The sequence below is a fragment of the Rhinatrema bivittatum genome, chromosome 17, assembly GCF_901001135.1.
Source record: "Rhinatrema bivittatum chromosome 17, aRhiBiv1.1, whole genome shotgun sequence".
NCBI lineage: Eukaryota > Metazoa > Chordata > Amphibia > Gymnophiona > Rhinatrematidae > Rhinatrema > Rhinatrema bivittatum.
In genome coordinates, this window is record NC_042631.1 from 19,541,658 (window position 1) to 19,563,019 (window position 21,362).

Here is a 21,362-nt window from a genome sequence, read left to right on the forward strand (position 1 = left end):
GGGTCATCCCATTCCAGGTCAATCAACTCCTGGATGGCTTCCAGAAGTTGGAAATAGCAAGAGGCTTTGCAGAACGAAATCACAATGGGATTCTTCTTTGGTTCCATCATAGATTCCGCTCCAGGAACTCCCAGCGTTTTCAGGGTCTGGGAAACCATGGCCGGCAATTCATCTCCATGAAAGAACCATAACATGGTTCGATAGAGTTCTAATCCCGGGGGAATTTTCCCTTCTTCCAAGGGATCTTGCTCTTCGTCTATGCCATCAGGGTCCCCACTAGGGTTACCCTTGGTCAGGCGGGGCATGCCTCAAGGTCTGCCAACAGGAATAGGAGAGGGAGAGGGGGCCAGCTGGGGTTCCATCCGGACAGAGGCAAGCAAGGAAACAGCCTGTGCCTGTACAAAGGCTTGTAGGCCCTGGAAAAATTCCACCCAAGAAAAGGCTGCCGGGTCCAGGCTTAGCCCAGGGGGAACCAGCCGAGTTTCTCCTCTCCCATGGAAGACCCAGCCAAGGATTTACTCAGAGTACTTCCTGTTAAGGCTGCCAATCCATCATCTGAATGGGAGGAGCCGGGCTCAACAAAGTCTGGGGAAGCTAAATCCCCTTGGGCTTCCTCACAGTACTGACACAAATTGGAATCCAGGTCAGGCTGAGAAGCCTTAATATGACAAGCAGTGCAGACAGCAAGGCATTTATGTTTCTTGGCAGCCAGCGCAATTGGCAGCGGTAACCGTGCGTTTAATCGGCTCGCGCTTAAAAATTCATGTGCACAATATATTGAGTGCCTAAGGTGGGGTGCGGCGAGGCGTATGCACAGCCTGTGCGTCTGGCTTTTCTTGTAACCTGCGCTTACTTTATTGTGGGCATAAGTGCACGAAGGTATGTGTGCAGAGCCGACGTCCTATGGTGGGCAATACGAGACGCACAAAGATACACGCAAGATGGCCCCACCACGGCCTACCACGTGGTGTACCGACCAAGTTTAAAGCAGGGCCTAGCCCACTGGGGGGCTGCTCAACCCGCTCGTAAACCCATTTCCCTATGCCCCAACGGGATCAGGAATGACGTCTGTATGGTGCGCCGAGCAAGGAGCCTGGAGGAAATCTTACTGAAACCCCTCTTCTCTGTAGGTAAATCTTTTTTTTTTTTTTTTTTTTTTTAATTTACCTGGGCTCAGCGCTTACCGGCTGAGTACAGAGACTGTCTCCGGCTGCTGGGGGAGAGGGCTTTGGCCGTCACCATCAGGCTCAGCTTCCTGCACCCGCTGCCTTTCAGCTGCTCGAGCAGCAAAGTCCATGCCGGGAACTGGCTCCCTGACCAAGGTAAACCCCTGAGGGATTTTGGAAATCACCTCAGGAATTATCAACCAAGGGAGGGACCTTTAGGTATCACCGGACAGCAGAGCTCAATCTTTTCTCCAATTTAAAAGTAGAGTTTCTTCTTCCAAAAGGTACAGCGATCCCCATAGGGAGAGAAAGCATGTCTACAACTGCTGGAGGCAGAGAAATACTGAAGGGCTGAGGTCACTGCAGGGGTGTATCTAGGGTGACGTCAGCTTTGAAACCTGACTCCATCTCTTTCTGCTGGCAGGGGAGTCCATCTGGCTACATGCTAGAAAAAGTGATACTTATCACTTCAACAACTCATCACATGAACCTCTATGTGTAGTAGTTATCTTATTCATGTTCATCGTCTGGGATTTCAGTTCATGAGTTATTATACATATATGATGTTAAGATGAAACCTGATGCTGCAGCGTTTCAAAATGAGCATTCTTCTGAGTGCTATCACTCATGTAAGCGCGAATCCTGACAGAAAACGTTAACCTGGCACATGACAGATAAAGTTGAAAAAAAAATTACTATCACACTGAAGCACTGCTTCACAAAGAGACTAGGACAGCAAAATTACTCTGAAACAAATTCCTTAAGACAGTAGGTGATATCAGTGAGCAAAGTGTGGAGAAGTTGAAGAATTCACACGGGGACGGATTTTAAAAGGGTTACGTGTGCCGGGCCTATTTTAAAAAGGCCCGGCAACGCGTGTAAAGCCCCGGGGCTTGCAAAAAGGGGCGGTCTGGGGATGAGGCGTGGGCGGGGCAGTCTGGGGCGGGGCCAAAGGGGGAAGGCAGTGCAGCTCGGCGCACAATTGTACACCCCCTTGCGCGCGCCAACCCCTGATTTTATAACTTGCTGCAAATTATAAAATCGGGCGTACATGTGCGCGCGCCGGGTAGCGGGCGCACATGTAGGCCACATGCGCTCCTTTTAAAATCTACCCCACAGTCTTTGAAAATGCTGACTTATGTCAAACAGATGGCGCTCTGCAAATGCAGCTGCCTGTTCAAAGCCACGGCAGGGACGCCACCATTTTTAAAAGGAAAATAAATGCAGGAACTCGAGCTGTCAATCAAAACCTGATCGCACCTCTAGCTCGCAGAAATAATTACAGGAACAATTTTGATTGTTCAACAAGTATACCATTCAATCCGATCATTTAGGCCAAATGGTGAAACAGACGAATAAAAATATCCCATAATGTTGTCTGTTAAGCAGAGCATTCACACTGTCTCCCCGTGGTGAAAGGGGGACATATTAAAAAGCAGCCCAATGAAGATCAGTAAAATCATGGCCAAACGCTATACGAGTTACTATCGTTGTACGGTCATCACGGGTCCTTAAGCGGCTACCATATTCGATAAGTCGCATGACCTATGTAAATTCTGCGACAGGAGCATTATAAATCACATTGCGAGGATTACAATCAGTACTGTACCGTCGCCCATCAACAAAAGCTGAGTCAGGACATCGCCACTGGGAGCCTTGGATAGTATGTTCACATGTTGCAGTGGCCACACGCACGATGACTCGGTGGCTGCGAATGTGATGTTTTAATGTCTTGCACTTTGTTTAATGTTCTTCCCATGTGTGTAAGAAAACGGCGGCGTCTCCACTGCGGCTCTGAGCAGACAGCTGCATTTGCAGAGAGCCCTCCATTTGACATAAGCCAACACCGTCAAAGACTTTGTGAGTTCTTCTTTTCTCCACACTTTGCTCACATAATCACCACCTATGGTCTGTTAAGGAATTTGTGTTTCAGATTAATTTTGCTGTCCTACTCTCACTGTGAAGCTGTGCTTCAGTGTGATAGTAATTTGTTTCAACTTTATCTGACAGGTGCCAGGATTCGCATTCACATGAGTGATTCCATCTGTACACAAATGACCCTGAAGAAGAATGCCCATTTGGAAACACTGAAGTGTCAGGTTCCATTTTAACGTCATCTATATACATAATGGCTCATGAACTAACTGACCGCTGAAATCCCAGAAGATAAATATGAACAAGATAAATATTACGCATAGAGATTCATGAGATACGAGCTGTTGAAGTGATAAGTATCACTTTTTAATTGCAAAGAAAAATGCTTGAAAAATAAGTTTTTGGACGTTCTCACCAATATCAGACTCTTATGACCTATGATGATAATTTACAGGTTTATGACAGGATGAGACATAAAGAATTCCTATGCAGTCATTGTACTTACTTATGATGGTTATTTTAACAAATTTGTGAGTGTTTGGTATGTGTGTCATACAGAGTGTGGTTTTTGGACACTATTACTCTGGTTTATAGCATGAGATCTTGGACATTGTGTCGTACACTACTGATATTTTCACTCTCTAGGTTCATTTTTGAGAGCACTGCCACTATAAATAATAGCATGAGTCACCAATAATATTAACAATGATTTACATGAATATTAACACCAGACCTCTAAAGAGCTTCTAAGATTGTCATGAGCAACCATACTAGGGATTAGGTGTTGTCAAAACCAAACGGCATTGATAGGGGCATCTACTTGAATCACATTAGTGTGCATATCCACGTTTAACCAAATGCACTACCACTACGAACACTGGCACTTAGTGTTCATAACTCATCCCCATAACTGAACTCTATTGCGCTACAATTTCAGTACATGAAGTCACTCTCTTATGTTTGGCCAGACTATTAGGTAGCCCATTGTGATAAAGTAAGTGTTTTGGCTTTTCTTTAGTACTTCAAGACTAGGGCAGAAAAAGTTAACAGAGGACTGCACTGGCATGGATATTAATTTCCACAGTGATTTTCCTATTAACACATACACACACACTAAAGCTATGTGTGGAGGAGATAATGCATTCCTAAAAACATCTGCATCAATGGGGAAACCACTGTGCCTATGGAGATGACTTTTTAAATTAAAATTTCTTAAAACCCCCAAGCTTACAACTTTGAAATACCAATAAGTACTTCAGATATGCAAATTTAAGTAATTTGTGTTTGGGGGTGGAGGAATGGTGGGGGGTTGGCCTGGTAATTCATCTTTTTTCTTCAGGTTCAATCAGAACAAGGGCTGGGATCTGGCGCCATGAGTCTTCATTCGTAACGACCCAAGTATCTTTTCTGCTATTTTAATAGGTCCGCCCCCAGATCATTCCAGCTAAAGTCCTGAGGCTGCGAACTATGCACAAAGGCTCCTTCCAGAACTCTGTATCATTGCTCTAAATCTGGCTACAAGGTATCTCCTATAATGATAACTATGACACAGCATCCTCAGCCCACCTGAGGTGCAGAGGACCCAGGTCTTGGAATCAAACCAAGGATTCTCTGCAAGGCAGTGCGTAGCATTGCTGCTCAGCTGGCCCACAAGTCCATGTTTTCCCGAGTTATTTAGGTATGTATGAAAAGGTCTCAAGTTGAATAATTTATTGATTTTGCACCTAGCTGCAAAACCAGTATGCGAAATAATCTAAAACAGAGCATATTGACAGTGATTGGGATAGAGCTACTTCTGGCCAATTTTGAGGAGGAAAAACCTAAAACTTTTTCTGGAAGAGTATGTGAAGCCTACAGTTTTACAAAGCAGTGCCAGTGTCCGTCACATGCATACAAGAATCCAATTCTTATATCCAGTGGGGAAAAAAAAATAGTTTCTACTTTAGTTGGTTAATGGATTTATTTTCCTGATCTTTTGAATAAACATGACTTTTTTTTTCCTTTTAAACAGAAACCTTCTGCAAGTCTCATGATGATTATAAGCAGAAAATAGTTTTGGGGGTGGGCAGTACTAACCTTTTGCTGGGTCACCAACCTTTTTAAAGTGTGGCAATATGCCTCTAAACAGTCTTAATATCAAATGCATTCTAACCATACATCAAGTCAGTTTAAGGAAATACATACATTTCTGTCCTTCCCCTGAACCTGTGGCAGCACCGTAGGGTTCTGCCTTGAAGTACATATATTGGGTTTCTCCTCTGCTCTTGCTGCTCTCATCATATTCGCTGTCCGTTCCGGAGTCCTCTTCGGCGGTGTCCCACGTTTCCTTCTTTCCCTCGTTCGCTTTTGATCTCCTGCTGCTTGTGATGCTGTGGGAGTCGAGTCCGTTGGCTAAAGGCACGTGGGCACTGTCTGCATTGCACAGAGTGTCGCTGCTGTGGCTGGAGCTCAGGATGTCACTGTCCACCGAGCTCGTGCTCCTGTCGTTGTTCACGTCCGAGTCCGACCTTTCCTCAGACACAAAGTTTTCAGGATCGGAGGTTGGAATTCTGTTTTCCAGTTCCCTGTTATCCACGGAGGCCGCGCATTCCACCTCATTGCCAGGTGAATCAATGTTCTCAAAGTCACTGGCATCTGGGCTCTTGCTGCTGTCCCCATTACCCCCCTCCTGCTGCTGCTGGAGTGACAAACTCTTCAGTTTTTCAGTGCTCTCTTCCAATATAGCTTCTACAGACTTATTCCCAGCTACAGGCGCTTTAACTCTTTCACAGCCTTCCTCCAAGTGGCTTGAATCTCCACCCGCTTTATGACAAACTGTCCTGGTATACTGAGGTCCTGGAGACTGCTCAGGTAATGAAACGTAAAGTCTGATGGTGTTGGCATGGCGATCTAAAAGTTTCCATAAATGAGAGTCGGTAAAGGCCATTTGGTAATCCAAGGAGTCTGAACTTTCAATAAATATCTAAAACAAGAGAAGCAAAAAGTGGTTTATGCACGCAAAATCAGAATCTATTAAACTGTGCACTGCATGAAATAGGCCACACACAAAAATATGGCAGGGTGCAATGAGAACTATCAAAGAGAGGAAACAGCTTGCTCATCAAAACAGATTCAGAACAAGTGTAAACAAAATCTTTACAGAAGTATAACAAATTGTAAAGGGGTACATATTCAGAAGCCATTTAGATGGATAACAGGAAAGTTATCCATCTAAATGGCTTAGCAGATTATTCAAATGGCTTTCCCGGCTAACTCTAAATGCGCCATAAGGCAATCTAAAGTTAGCTGGATACCACATATCTGACTAACTAACTTATATGTATCCGGCTAACTTAACTAGCTGCTCAGCGGCTGAATATTTACCCAAAAGTATTTAGCAACACTACTCAAATGGCGGATAAATTTAATGCATCTGAAATCTCTTTTGTCTATGTAGAACTTCTGATTAAACATCTGAGTTTCATACTGACCAGAGACAGAGCCGAGAGAAGAATTTGCGATGCTATAAACCATCTTGAACATTCTTCAGAGATGCATTGATCCCCTGGTAAAAAAATTCCTTTCAGGGAACAGATCATTGCCCTCTTAAGCTCACTTTGGGGATGAGGCAGAGTTTTTCTAAATACTGTACATGCCAAGCACTGAATCTTAGAACAATAATAAATTACCTTCTCTATTTAAGGGCGAATACTACCCCCAATGAATACAGAAAAACGTGTCCACATACAGTTTGAGAACAGTGGGGGTATAGGAAACCAATCCTATCAGCACTACCATTATATTATTTGCACCATATTAGCAAAGAATTACCACCTAAAAAGGATGTAATATTGCAGTCTGAGTAAACCAATCACTTGGCATGTAGTAGAAATAGATAACATTGAATTGCTATCATAATTCCAACTTATCTATAAAATAAAGGGTCCTAATATTTCAGATTTGTAATATCTACAAATACGGAATCAAATAACCTAGGAAAACTTGATTCAAAAATACCAAAACTTACTTTATTACTTCTGAAAAAGCCTTCGGCTTTCAATGTTTTATTGGGCACACTGAGAAGACGCAAATCATTGTAGCAGCGTTCCAGCACTATTCGCATCGTCTCAGCCGGAAGATCTATTGCCTATAAGGATAAAAGTGCCACTCTCTTAATAAATACCTTCAGCAGGGCAGAAAGGAAACAGCTGACAAGAGCAAGTACAGCAAATAGAAATATAATTACGGCTGGCCCTGTGGCATAGAATATCCTGGGTCTGATCCCCTGCCATATGAGCATGGGGGGGGGGGGGGGGGGGGGGGAGGTGGCTGTCACAATCACAGCATCCCTTATCAAGAAACAAGCAGCACGGAGGGTGCACCTTCTCAATCCTGGAGATTATCACAGGACACCTGTGCTGCCCAGACAGGGGTAAGGACAGTAAAGACTCCTGGGGAGGAGATGGGAGAACCAAACTTTATCAGTCAAGAGCAAGGAAGAATTAAATGAGTCAAAAAAGAAACTTAATTTATCAAAGTTTTCCCCCCACTTTACATATGTAGGAGAACTGATTAACTTATCCACCACAAACGGACTCATTAGTTCTTATTACTGTCGCACATTTAGGGAAGAATTTTTCAAAACTGTGCGGGCAGGTGCAAAGTCCTCGGGGACTTTTCCTCGCACATTTTGCACCAGTTCTCAAAGGGAAAGTATGTTCGAACTGTCCCTTTGAAAACTGCCTAAGGAAAAACTACCCGCAGAGATTTGCACCTGCATTTTTTCTTTTTAGCCAAAAAAACCCTGCACACAGTTTTGAAAATGCAAAACTGTGTTGAGTGTTGCTGCCTGCCCCGGTGGAAATGCAGGGGAAAGGGAGTGCATCGTGGACCATGCTGGGAAAGGAGAAAAGGTACTTATTTTCATGACACTATTCTGATCTGCTGATATTTATATCACTCACAATACATTTAAAAGTATCACTGTGTAAATACACTGCCACGAGAAGGGGTGAAGCGGCTTTTCAGTTCTGTTTTAAATTTCCTATCATAAAACATTCTGGACTCAAACTGGCTAGGTTGAAATGCTACCTGTAGTCAAATATAACTGCAACCTTAATGAGAGACAATAATAGACTCACAGAATAACGCATGCCTATCAACATATGTGTATCAGATATTAAGCAATATTAAAGCATTCGTATAGAGGTCCATTCTGAAAGTTTTCTGGGTAAAGTTAAACGATTAAGTGTTTCCCTCAGACAAATCTTTTGAATATGGACCTCATAAAGTCTCTTGCTGGAAAAAAAAAAGTCACAGGCTGTTTTAAATCTCACTGCAGGCTGTGAAGCAACACATCTTTGGGCTGTGTGCCAAACGCAGCACATGGTCATCTTCTTCCAACAACGTTATTGCAGACAAACATTGTACAGAGGCAGCAAGAATTAGATGTGCCATGCCGTGTCAGAGTAAAGGTGTACTGAGCCCAGCATTCCAACTCAGACAGTGGCCAATCCAGATGCTCACTCCCAGAGATCAGTGGCGGCTTTCCCAAATCTATCTGGCTAATGATGGTTTATGGACTCTTTCTCCAGGAACCTTTTAAGCTCAGCTACACTAGATGCCTTAATCATATCCTCCAGCAATAATTTTTCAGCTTGATTGTGCATGGAGTGACAAAAATACGCTGATTTGTTTTAAACTTGCTACCTGTTAGTAGTAAGACTAGAAGACATGCCATGGAACTGACAGAGTAAATAACCATCTTCTGTTTAAAGGTTCTACCCACTCATGATTTTATAAACCTCTATCATATCCCCCCCCTCTGTTACTTCAAGCTGAGGAGCCCTATCCTGTTTAGCTTTTCCTCATAAAGGAGCTGTTCCATCCTCTTTATCATTTTTGTTGCCCTTCTCTGTACCTTTTCTAGTTTGCTTTATCTTTTTTTGAGACGGGGTAATCAGAAAGCAAAATTGGTTCTTACCTGCTAATTTTCATTCTTGTAGTACCACAGATCAGTCCAGACTCCAGGGTTTTGCCTCCCTTCCAGCAGATGGAGACAGAGAAAGTTTTGCTGCCACTGCCACATAACTTTGTGTGCCACCTGCAGTCCCTCAGTATTGACCTGTACCCAAGGCAATTTGTTCTGCTAGAAGGATTTTGGAACTTCAGGCTTTGTCATGTAGGGATCCTTTTTTGAGAATTATGGATTCCAGAGTCTCATTGCATGCATTCCTTCCTTCCGAAGGTGGTGCTGTCAATCCACTTGAGTCAATCAGTAGATTTTCCGGCCTTTCTAAACTTGGATGTGGCAGTGCCTCAGTGAGAGAGTTGAGACTCTTGAATGTCCAGAGTCTGCATCAGACCAGAAACCCGCCCAGTTGAAGTGGAGAGAATTAGAGAGTCCGCTTGTCCTGTTGTAAATAGGCTGAAGAATGGCACAGGTTTCGTTTAGTTTCTCACATTATTGTTGGAAAGGTTTTTGCCATTATAAGGTTCCACTTCCTACTGCTCTTTTAGGGGGACATGATTAGGTTGTTCCTGATTATGTTCGTTGCTATCTTGGCTTGGGTACAGGTCAATACTGAGGGACTGCAGGTGGCACACCAGGTTATGTGGCAGTGTCAGCAAAACTTTCTGTCTCCATCTGCTGGAAGGGAGGCAAAACCCAGTAGTCTGGACTGATCTGGGTACGTATAGAGAACTATACACGATATTCAAGGTGCGTTAGCACCATGACTAGATACAGAGATTTTATGATATTCTCCATTCCTCTCCAAATAATTCCTAACATTAACTGCTTTCTTGACAGCATATGGACATTGAGCTGAGAATTTCAAAGAATTGTCTACAAGGACTCTAGCTCCTCTTCCTGGGTGGTAATTTCTAATATGGAACCCGGCATTGTGCACCCGTATTTGGGATTATTTTCCCCTATATGCATCACCTTGTATTTATCCACATTAAATTTGATCTGCCATTTAGAAGCCTTGCTCTCCAGTCTCACAAGGTCCTTCTGCAGTTCTCACAATCGGCTCCATGTTTTAATAACTTTGAATAATTTTGTGGCATCTGCAAATTTGATAGACTCATCATGCTCTTTTTTTCCAGATCATTTATGAATATGTTAAACAGAACCGAGCCCAGGATAGATCCCTGGCACTTCACTATTTACCTTTTACCATTGGGAAAAACTGACTATTTAGTCCAGTGGTATTCACTCTCAGCCCTTGAGGTCACAAACAGGTTCGGTTTTCAGAATATATCACTGATTATACATGAGAGTTTTGCATACACACTGCCTCCATTGCTTGCAAATTTATCTGATGCATATTTATTAGGGATAACCTGTTTGCAGCCCTCAAGGGCTGGAAGTGAATATCACTGATTTAGTCTACTCTGTTTCCTAATTTTTAAGCAAATCACCAATCCAAGATAGGCCATCACTGCCTAACATATGATTTTTTTAATTTCCTGAGGAGTCTCATGAGGGACTTTGTTTATACATTACATTTCAACTCAAAATGTTCCATAGTTTTAAAAAATGTATTCTTTTTTTTCAAATACCATAGTGGTTTATGGATGCAAATACAAAAACATTAAAACAAGCTATATGGGAATTACTGAAAGAAGGTCAAGAAATATTGTATAATAAAAAACAAACAAACCATAAGGCAATACCTTTTCTATTGGACTAACAATTCTACTCATCTTCTTGTCATTATCCTCCTCCTTTCCCCTTCACACCACCAGTGTGATGTCATCTATCATTCATTTGTATATTCACACATCATTCCTTCCCTGCTCACTCTGTTTTGCCCTGATGAAGGGAGTGTAGTTCTCGAAAGCTAGTCAAGAAATGTATTATCTTAATCCATTAAAAAGATATCACTTTATATATTTTTTTTTGGTTGACCTTCATTTCCATTCATTCAAGTAGACCAACAACCACACTACTTTATCCTGAATGTAACACATCTTGATCTAACCAATGAAATGGTGTGAGCTACATCCAAAATAAATGTTAAACAAATCCTCAATAAATGCATTTAGGAATAGAAAGAGTAGAAAATTCATACAAATTAACTTGCTAAAGATTACTGTTCCATAGAAATGCATTACTTCTTGTAGACATGATATGGGGGTCTTGAAATCTGGAAGACAGGCAATAGTGTGTCCTGTAATTAGCTACAATTATTACTGGATGGGAAGAGACTCATTTTTGCCTACAGAATTCATCACAAATGTCAGATGTTAAAATGCTACCAGTGGATTAAAAAAAACCCTCCAAAACTGTTGACTGAGGATGTAAAGTAGCATGCAGGAATAACTAAATAATTTACATAAAAACGGCCCTTACCAAAATGGTACCTGAGACACTATTGTACATTTTTTTTTAAAGACAAAAAGGGGACCTAGAAAGAGGAAAAACATGAAAATATGAAGGATCAGCAGCTCATTTGTAAAATGGCCTATGATTATTACTCTAGGCAGAAATTAGTTCCCAGCGAGCTGAATTGTGCATTGGTACTGGTATTTTTAGAGCTTTCATTGATGAATCAGTACGTATCGTTTTTGAACAGCCTCGTCCTAGAGTATTGATTTTGCTCAACAATTCTAGGTGAACCCTACCTTTGACACGAGTTGTTTGAATTCCATGATGGTTTGATTCAGGTAAGCGCGCACGTTATGAGGGGCAGATATAGACTCTGATTTCAGATCAACCACGTGCACTCTTACCATCACTTCTACAGAGAGGAAAAAACAAAATACAAGAAATGATAGAATACATCTTCAATCCCAATTCTTAACCAATCTGAAAGCTTCTTCTTCATTCTGTAAACTCTAGGTGCAGTTTAGCACAATATGTGTGTGCTTTTCTCTATTAATTACCATCAATTTAAAAAATAGTTTCCATGAAGATCATTTGGCTCGTCTTCTGGTGGGGCTCTTTTTTCCATCATCTCTTTGATAGATATTAACCACCTGCCAAAGAAGGTTGCTTCCTCTTCCTTGATCCACTCAAATATGCAAGGGCAAGGCCAACATCTCCTTCCAAATCATTTCCAAATTCATCTTTTTACCTTCTCTCTCTCTCACCTGATGTGTTCATAAACATCCTTGTTCATTTAATTCCCACCTTTCTGCTCTCATTATAATCTAGTTACAGTGAGTAAAATAAGTCTTTCACTGACACTAACATTTCCTACAACTTCCTCAATCTAACTAATTCTCCCTTTTCAAATCTAGACTTTTCCTTTGTCTATTCAATATTTGAAAAAGTTTCTTAACCTAGCTAGCTACTGTTGCTCCAGCTAGCTGGCATACATTAAAAAAGTTTATTTCTCCTTATAAAGACATTTTTTATAGTCATATTTTAAATCATGAAGCATTCTGGAGTACTACAACAGAGAAAATATTTCATTTCAAACTTGCACCGTTATAGATATACTATGGGGCAGATTTTGCAACCTGCGCGCACGGGGTACATTTGTGCGCGCTACCCAGCGTGAACAAATGTACACCCGATTTTATAATATGTGCGCGCTGCCGCACGCATGTTATAAAATCCAGGGTCGGCGCGTGCAGGAGCAGGTTTTCAGGGTTACGTGCGTAAGTTACGCTTGTAACCCTTTGAAAATCTGCCCCTATAGTTATAGCAGGCTCCAATTCACCTTAGAGCTAATCCTTCTATATTGTATGGTACTTTATTTCTTATAAATTACCAACAATGTAAAACACTTTAACATATCTTGTATGGATGTAAAATTCTAAAGAGGCAAAATAGCACAACAACAACATAGTAAAGAGTAGCAGAAAAAGACCATCTGGCCCATCCAGTCATCCCTTTCCACACTGCAAGGATATATCCCAGCTGCCAGATGTGGATCATGATCACTTATAAAATATTTCCTCCTCTGTTCCCCATCCTATCTTAGGGGATGACCCAAGATCCCCTATTCAGTTCCCATCCAGAAGTCCTTAAAGCTAAATTTCTAAATAATGAAAACATTAAGAAAACAAATGTAAACATTTCAGCATGTGTTAAGAAATGCTTCCACCCTTAATAAAAACTGCATTAACTTACATTTGAATTCTAAACCATTTTTCTTACCCCCAGGCTTGTAGGACTGGAAAACCTGATCAGGTCTTCTGGTTTCTAAAAGTAGATCAAACATGTAAGATGATTTCACTCCTCCAAGTAAAAGCCCCATTGGCTGATCTTCCTCTTCTTCATACGACCGCTCCAGGTAATCATGAAATTCATCATATTTGACAAGACGACAGCAATTCAGAGGTACTACTTCTTCTAAGTCCATTATCTGAAAAGTCCATGTAGATACCAACCTTACTAACAATGCTCTTCACTATTCAATTAGCTATTGTGATAAAGAAAATACTTCTGTGCCTATAGTTAACATGCAACCATATTATGGAAAAGGAATATTTAAGTCTCTAGACTTCGGAAGGAAGAATCATTTTTTGCAAATCGGCACATATTGATTATTAATTTACAAAGTTCATGCACACAGATGATGTTCTCCTATTCTTAACAAACATTAAGGTGTCTGCAGCACGGCTCTTGGATGTGGTGTTAGAATATGGCAAGTTGTCAGGTTACAAAAATCAACTATAAGAAAGTGAAAGTATTTACAATTGATAAGCAGGCCAGATGTAGATGTGTCACATTTCAAGATGGCTAATGGTTTCTTTTATCTAGGTTCTTCCCTTCCACCTCTAGATTGTATTGAAGTTGATGGAGAGATGAGGAACCTTCTTGAATGCCTGCTGGTCATATGTCTGAGTCAAGCATGGTGCTAGAATGGGGACTGAAGCAACCAAATGTTTGGAGGTTATGGTAGACTTAACCAGAGCTCTGTTTTTGGGAAGGTGGGGAGATGTACTTGGAGCATCTCAGCATAAGTTGTGTAGCCAAATGATCCATGTAGTAAGATTCAAAATAATTCTCACCTCTGACGACACAATGGTGCAAACAATTGCATGAGATTGCTATGATCAAAAGGTTAACCTTTATGTTAAAAATAGTACAGCTGCACATGAAAAGATTTGGGTGAAATATTAGGACTATTTAGACAGAATCCTATATAAGGTGACACTTTCTTAGAGTACATGCATATTTCACATATGTTAAGCAATAACATGATGGCTACTACTTTAAACGGAAGTAGGTGATGATGGGTGGTGGCAGAATGGTCTAAATCATTTTAGATTGTTGTACTCTGAAATTTTGTGTAAATGTATGTATATGTTGCGATGTTATGACATACACTTGCTCTATTTGTGTGTTTTAATTGGAAACCACCTAGAAATGTTGATAGGTGGTTCATAAATTTTTAAACAAATAAGCTAGTAATATCACCAGAAAGTAGACTGGTTAATATATAAAATGTAATTCTATAAAGGAAAATTGCTAATTTTTGTTTTTTTCTGGAATACCACAGATCAGTCCAGTCAAACAGGGTTTGCATCCCTACCAGCAGATGGAGGAAGAGAACAATGCTTTGAGGCACTGCTACATAACCGAGTGAGCCACCTGCAGTTCTTCAATATTGACTTGTAATCAAGCCAAGATGTCTAACCCCAAACCTCAAAAATCTCCCTCTCTAAAGCAAGCTGGGGAACAAGTTGGAACTCCCAACCAAACTGGCCCCTGAAATAGGGCCAAGAAAACAGGAATTTCGAGTCTGCGGCACAAAACAATTCTGCATCATCAACAGCTTCCAGAATCAGGAGAGGTCTTTCGAAAATCATAATGGGACGGGAGTCTGGACTGATCTGGGGTATTCCAGGAATGAAAATTAGCTGGTAAGAAACAATTTTCCTTTCCTGTTCATACCCCAGATCAGTCCAGACAAGTGGGATGTACCCAAGCCCCTCTACACTGGGTAGGATCCCGAAAGACCTGCACGCAGCACACACTCACCAAAAAGGCCCTCGCATCCAAACGGTAATGTCTAGTGAAAGTGTGCAAAGAGGACCAAGTTGCTGCCCGACAATTCTCCTGTGGCGACACTGACTGACACTCCGCCAAGGAGGCTGCCTGAGCCCTAGTGGAATGCACCCACAATCCCTCAGGGTTCAACTGACCTTTACAAATATAGGCCAAAACTATCACCTGCTTTAATCAACGAGCAATCGTACTCTTAGTCGCTTTGCAACTCTTCTTTGGTCCACTGAATACGTAAAGAGATGGTCCAAGCACCGAAATCCATTAGTCAGCTTGAGATATCTTAACAGAACCTGACGCACATCCAAAAGATGAAGTTCCCTTACGTGGGGTCAATTGGACATCAGGTGTGAAAACCTCGGCAACTCCACCGTCTGGCTAAGATGAAAAGCCGACACTACCTTGGGCAAAAAGGAAGGAACTGCATGCAACGAAACCCCATTAGAAATTCGCAAGAGAGAGACTCTGCACAACAAGGCTTAGAGCTCAGAAATTCGTCTCGCTGAACAAATTGCCACCAGGAACACAGTCTTCAGGTTAAGGTCCTTCAAAAAAGCCCTTCTCAAAGGCTCAAAAGGAGAGCCATACATCACTCGAAGAACCAAATTAAGATTCCAGGACGGACATATCCTACGGTCTGGAGGACGCAAATGCTTTGCTACCTTAAGGAAACATACTACGTTCAGATGAGACGCTAAAGGAATACCACAGATCAGTCCAGACAAATGGGTTTTGCATCCCTAAAAGTAGATGGAGGGAGAGAACAAAGCTCTAAGGCACTGCTTCCCCTGAAGCAACCCAAGGCTGCCTCCTGAACCCGGAGAGAATTATAGGCTAAACCTTTTGACAAGCCTTGCATAAAGGCCAAGACTTGGGCAACATTTGCCTGTAAGGGATCATCGCCATGTACCCCACACACCAGGACTCAAACACCCTCCACATTCTGATATATATTAAAGAAGTGGAGGATCTTCTAGCCTGAAGAAGAGTAGCAATCACTGGATCGGAATATCCCTTCAAGCAGAAACATCGCCTCTCAAAAGCCAAGCTGCTAGACAGAACCGATCCACCTGTTCCGACAAGATGGGTCCTTGACATAGCACTCCCCCCTCAGGTGGCTTATCCAAACGGGCCTGTCTACTGCTAGCTAAACTAGATCCACAAACCACGGATGACGTGGCCACTCTGGCACTACCAGGATCACGCATCCTTGATGCTGCTCGATGCAACACAATACCTGACCTACAAGTGGCCATTGGGGGGGGGGGGAATAATGTATAGCAGGAGCCTCTGCGGCCATGGCTAAACTAGGGCTTCAATCTCTGCAGAGCCAAACTCCCTCTGGCGGCTGAAAAACTTAGCTGCCTTGGCATTCATCACCATGAGATCGAACTGGGGCTTGCCCCATCTGCGCTGAATGATCACAAAGGCCTCCGCTGGCAGCTCCTATTCTCCCAGATCCAGCTGTTGTCTGCTGAGATAATCCACCTGCTCACTGTCCACCCCTGCCACGTGAGAGGCTGCAAGTGCTGCTAGATGAAGTTCCGCCAAGGCAAAGAGCTTGTGAACCTCCTGAGCCACTTCTGATGGTCTGCTCTGATGGGAATGTGGAGATAAGCCTCCGTAAATTCCAAGAAAGCCAGAAATTCCCCCTTGCGCATTGCTTCAATCAACACCCGCAACATTTCCATCCAAAAGCGTGGCACTTGCAAGGTTGCACTGACCCTTTGCAGATCTAGAATGGGCTGAAACGAGCCCTCCTTCTTGGGAACCACAAAGTACATGGAATACCTTCTCGATTGTGCTCCTCTTGCTGCCTGGGATAATGGCTTCCAATTGCTGCAGAAGAGTGTCCTGCACCGCTGCCCATTTGACGGACAAAGTGCAAAAGGACATCACAAAGGCCTCTTTGAGGGGTAAAGAAAATTATAAGGCATAGCCGTCCCTTATTACTTCCAGAACACACTGGTCGGAAGAGATTCCGGTCCATTCCTCGTAAAACCGGGACAACCTTCCTCCGACAGCCACCAGGGAGGAGTGGATCAGCCTGCCTTCATTGGACGGGTTTTGCACTTCCGGAAGCCTGTCCGGAACTATCCTGGGCCAAACTATGGGTGCTTCGAAAGTACTGCTGTCTTCCTGAGCCCTGCTTCTGCGTACAACCGGAAGAACTTCTTTGGAACAAAATCACATCTCCCGGAAGCAAGAGCGAGACGGGAAGGTTGTCTTATTTCCCTTCTTATCCTCAGGCAGTCTATTCCCTTTGGAATCTGATAAATGTTTCATCAAACTTTCCTTTGAAGGGGAGATTACAAAGCTGCACCTTCGACCAAACATCTGCTGACCAATTACATAACCACAGGAGTCTTCGCGTGGCTACCGTGAATACCATATTCCTAGCCGACGATAATATCTACACACACACACATAAAAATCCATAAACAAAATAACAGGTTAAGCATCAATGATGAGACATGAAACAAAAACACACAAAATTAAGGCTTATGAATCTTAATCTTGATTCAAACAAATTCTGGCATGCTAAAGGGTACAAGCTGAGGCAGAAAGTATGGATGATCTAACTCAAGGGGTTAGTGTATTCTTCTTCAGAAAACCAGCTGTAACCCTCAAGAGATCACACCCAAATTTAAAGTCAAGGTATGAGTAAGGATTAAAACTTCCACTGTCTGACATGTTAAAACACCAGTACAGCAGACGTCAGGAGTCTTAGACAAACGCCTAAAAAACTTATTCATGCCTTCTGAGACACAATAAGGTAAGAGATCACTGTTCCCAAAGTGTAAATGCATTAGAAGCTAAACGCTTTGGAGCATGAAGATTCAGCAACAAAAGTATTTTGGAACAGGCTGATCCAGTGGCAATGCTATGCACTAGCATATGGAAGTCTTCAGTTTTCTGTTCCTGGATCAGGTCATTCAGATCCCCAGGCCACCTGAAACTGGGAATGTTGCAGAGGCAACATTCCCAACCCTTTCAAGGCAGGCAACCCAGTCAAAATGAAACAGTGCCTCCTGGTCGCAATAATCAAAACTGTCCACACTGTTGCAAACTCTGCAGGTAGTTATCTGCAGAGTCTGCAATAATAATCAAAGCAAAAGCCTGCACAGGTAATATTCAAAGCCCTCATGTCCACACACAAAATGTAATTTTACCATGGAAAGAGCTTTTAATATTGTCCTGTTACTATACAGACTTAGAACCCACAGTTGCAGGGTTCCCAAAAGGTGCCCCGGTGTGTGGAGTTATTGGGCTAAGCCAGCAGGGGTGGGATATAGAATGGGGGAAAAGCCCTGGGTAACTGTGAATGAAAGCTTGTGGCCTTACTGTACAATAGAAGGCTGGTTCTGATTGAGATGCAAAGCTGGAGGAGCGTTCTACAATAAAGGTTGTCTTTAAGGGGGCTGAAATAAATAGCTGCTGCACGTCCATTACAAATTCTCCAAAATACGGCAGCAAGAATTCTTACGGAATCAAAAAAGCATGACCACATCACACCGGTCTTAATATCGCTGCACTGGCTTCCGACAAAATATAGAGTCAAATACAAAATTCTAACAATAATGCACAAAATCATCTATGGAGAAAAAACAGACTGGCTCAATACAGCCATAAAAATATACACACCACAGTGTAATTTACGAACTATGAATCAAGGATTTTTACCTATTCCCTCAATAAAGACTGCCCAATTAACACAAGTAAGAGAGAGAGCAATCTCATTAGCAAGCGTGAAACTATGGAACTCACTACCCACAGAAACTAGATTACAACAAAACATAAAAAGCTTTAAAAAAAAAAAAAAAAGAGATAAAAACCTGGTTGTTCAGGAAGGCATACTCTGAAACGCAGACATTTACTCTCAAGCAATATACCGTTCAGTTAACTCTTATCAGCAGAAAGATTATTGTCTTTTAATTTAAGTTCAGAAACTGCACTATTTTATTAGTTTTATACAGTAATTTTATTTGACTTTTTATTTTTTCTCTATTTACTTGTGTTTATATTTCATTTATGTGCTATTAATATTTTTCATATATTTTACTGTTTTATGTATGATTTATGCTTTATGTATTTTATATATGATTTTAGGAATTGAAAATGTATTAGAAGTTTTTATGCAAATGTACAACGTTATGATGGAACCCACCGAATGACAGTACACAAAAACGTGTAAATAAATAAATAAATAAATATACATACTAAAGGCACACTTTTTGCAGTGGAGGAACACAGGTTTTAGTTAACAATGGGATACAAACAGAGCTAGGTGTAAGATGAGACAGAGCCAAGGGTGACCTGAGGAAGAATCTTCCAAAAAGTCTGATCCCTGAGCTCAAATCATACTTCAATATCATAAATTAATTTCATGTGGTATCAGTCTAGATTTCAGGATCTCTATCTACTACTACCACTTAATTTTATAGTGCTACACAACATATGCAGCACTGTACAGACACACAAAAAAAGACAGTCCCTGCTCAATAGAGTTTACAAGCTAAGACGACAAACATACAGGACAAGAGGCTTGGGGTATTTCATAAAGCAAGACAATAGTTAAAAGAAAGAAACTAAATTTAATGAGGCTAAAAGCAGACAATCAGGCCTAAGATTTAAAAGCAGCCTCAAAAAGGTGAGTCTTTAGATGGTATTTAAACATGGCGAGAAAGGGAGCAGGACACACCAGTTCAGAAAGACTGTTCCAAGCACACGGTGAAGCCAAGTGGAAAGCACAGAGTCTGGAATTGGCAATAGAGCAGGACACAGATAGGAGTGACTTGTCCAATGAGTGGAATGCAGAGAGAGAGGAGAAGTGGTGAGGTGCTGCAGAGTGGAGAAACTGCAGGGCGACGTCAGCTTTAAAATCTGATTCAGTCTCCATCTGCTGGCAGGGGAGCATAACCCATTGGTCCTGAGTCCATCTGGCTACACGCTAGGAAATAAAGGGCATTTGTGGGTGAGAAAGAGGAGCTCGAATTGTATGCGGGAGCGGATAGGGAGCCAAGGCAGTGGCTTCAGAAGAGGAGTTAAGTGAGTGTAGCGACTTTGGCAAAAGATAAGTTGCACAGCTGAACCTGGAACAGATTGCAGTGGAGAAAGATAGCTTGCTAGGAGCATAGTCTAAGCGGGAGGCGATATGAGAGTGGCTTTTACAAAACCTCAGGAAGAAATGTCACTGCACGTAGACAATGAGGATTGTAGCCTTTTCCAGCAAGCAACAGAACAAATGTGGCAGGGTTTTTCCAAGTAATTGAGTACATCAAGGTGGGATAACTAAGAAGGAGCATAACATTTAATACAATGTGACAGAATACTATTAAAAAAAAAAAGAAATTTGGCTATTTAAACTAATCCTAACAGATATTATAGTAGAATATGCAAACTGAATGTTAGGAATTATTAGGAAGGGAATGGTTAATAGAACGGAAAATGTCATAATGCCTCTGTATCGCTCCATGGTGAGACCGCACCTTGAATACTGTGTACAATTCTGGACGCCACATCTCAAAAAAGATATAGTTGCGATGGAGAAGGTACAGAGAAGGGCAACCAAAATGATAAAGGGGATGGAACAGCTTCCCTATGAGGAAAGGCTGAAGAGGTTAGGGCTGTTCAGCTTGGAGAAGAGACGGCTGAGGGGGGATATGATAGAGGTCTTTAAGATCATGAGAGGTCTTGAACGAGTAGATGTATCTCGGTTATTTACACTTTCGAATAATAGAAGGACTAGGGGGCATTCCATGAAGTTAGCAAGTAGCACATTTAAGGCTAATCGGAGAAACTTCTTTTTTACTCAATGCACAATAAAGCTCTGGAATTTGTTGCCAGAGGATGTGGTTAGTGCAGTTAGTGTAGCTGGGTTCAAAAAAGGTTTGGATACGTTCTTGGAGGAGAAGTCCATTAACGGCTATTAATCAAATTTACTTAGGGAATAGCCACTGCTATTAATTGCATCAGTAGCATGGGATCTTCTTAGTGTTTGGGTAATTGCCAGGTTCTTGTGGCCTGGATTGGCCACTGTTGGAAACAGGATGCTGGGCTTGATGGACCCTTGGTCTGACCCAGCATGGCAATTTCTTATGTTCTTAAAGGGAGGATCATTTTTGAAGGAAATTTTGAAAATTGCTCAACCGATATGCATGTAATTTTATTTGTGTAGTGGAGAGGCATTTGTCTGGGGGAAAGGAAGGACGGGTGGGGGGACAAAGTCTCAGTGGGGTTTGATCTAAATGCGTGCTTTTCTGTTTTGAAAAGTATACAGTACATGTAAACTCTCATTAAAAACTCCCTGCACAAATTAGCAGACGTAACTCATGCAGGGAGTATTGTCAGGATAATTTGCTCGGAAAATTGGT

The 21,362-nt window shown here is 42.0% G+C and overlaps 1 protein-coding gene across 5 annotated transcripts in view; it reads right to left on the reverse strand.

Annotated features, from left to right (window-relative positions):
* USP47 (ubiquitin specific peptidase 47) overlaps positions 1 to 21,362 on the reverse strand; it is a 147,593-nt gene that overhangs the window by 22,600 nt on the left and 103,631 nt on the right. For all 5 annotated transcript variants that reach the window (XM_029583054.1, XM_029583053.1, XM_029583058.1 and 2 more), the window contains 4 exons: positions 13,135 to 13,342; positions 11,652 to 11,767; positions 7,048 to 7,167; positions 5,226 to 6,003 (listed from right to left, as the gene is read on the reverse strand). In XM_029583054.1, the coding sequence (XP_029438914.1) occupies positions 5,226 to 6,003; positions 7,048 to 7,167; positions 11,652 to 11,767; positions 13,135 to 13,342 (1,222 nt within the window). The remainder of the gene's footprint in view (positions 1 to 5,225; positions 6,004 to 7,047; positions 7,168 to 11,651; positions 11,768 to 13,134; positions 13,343 to 21,362) is intronic.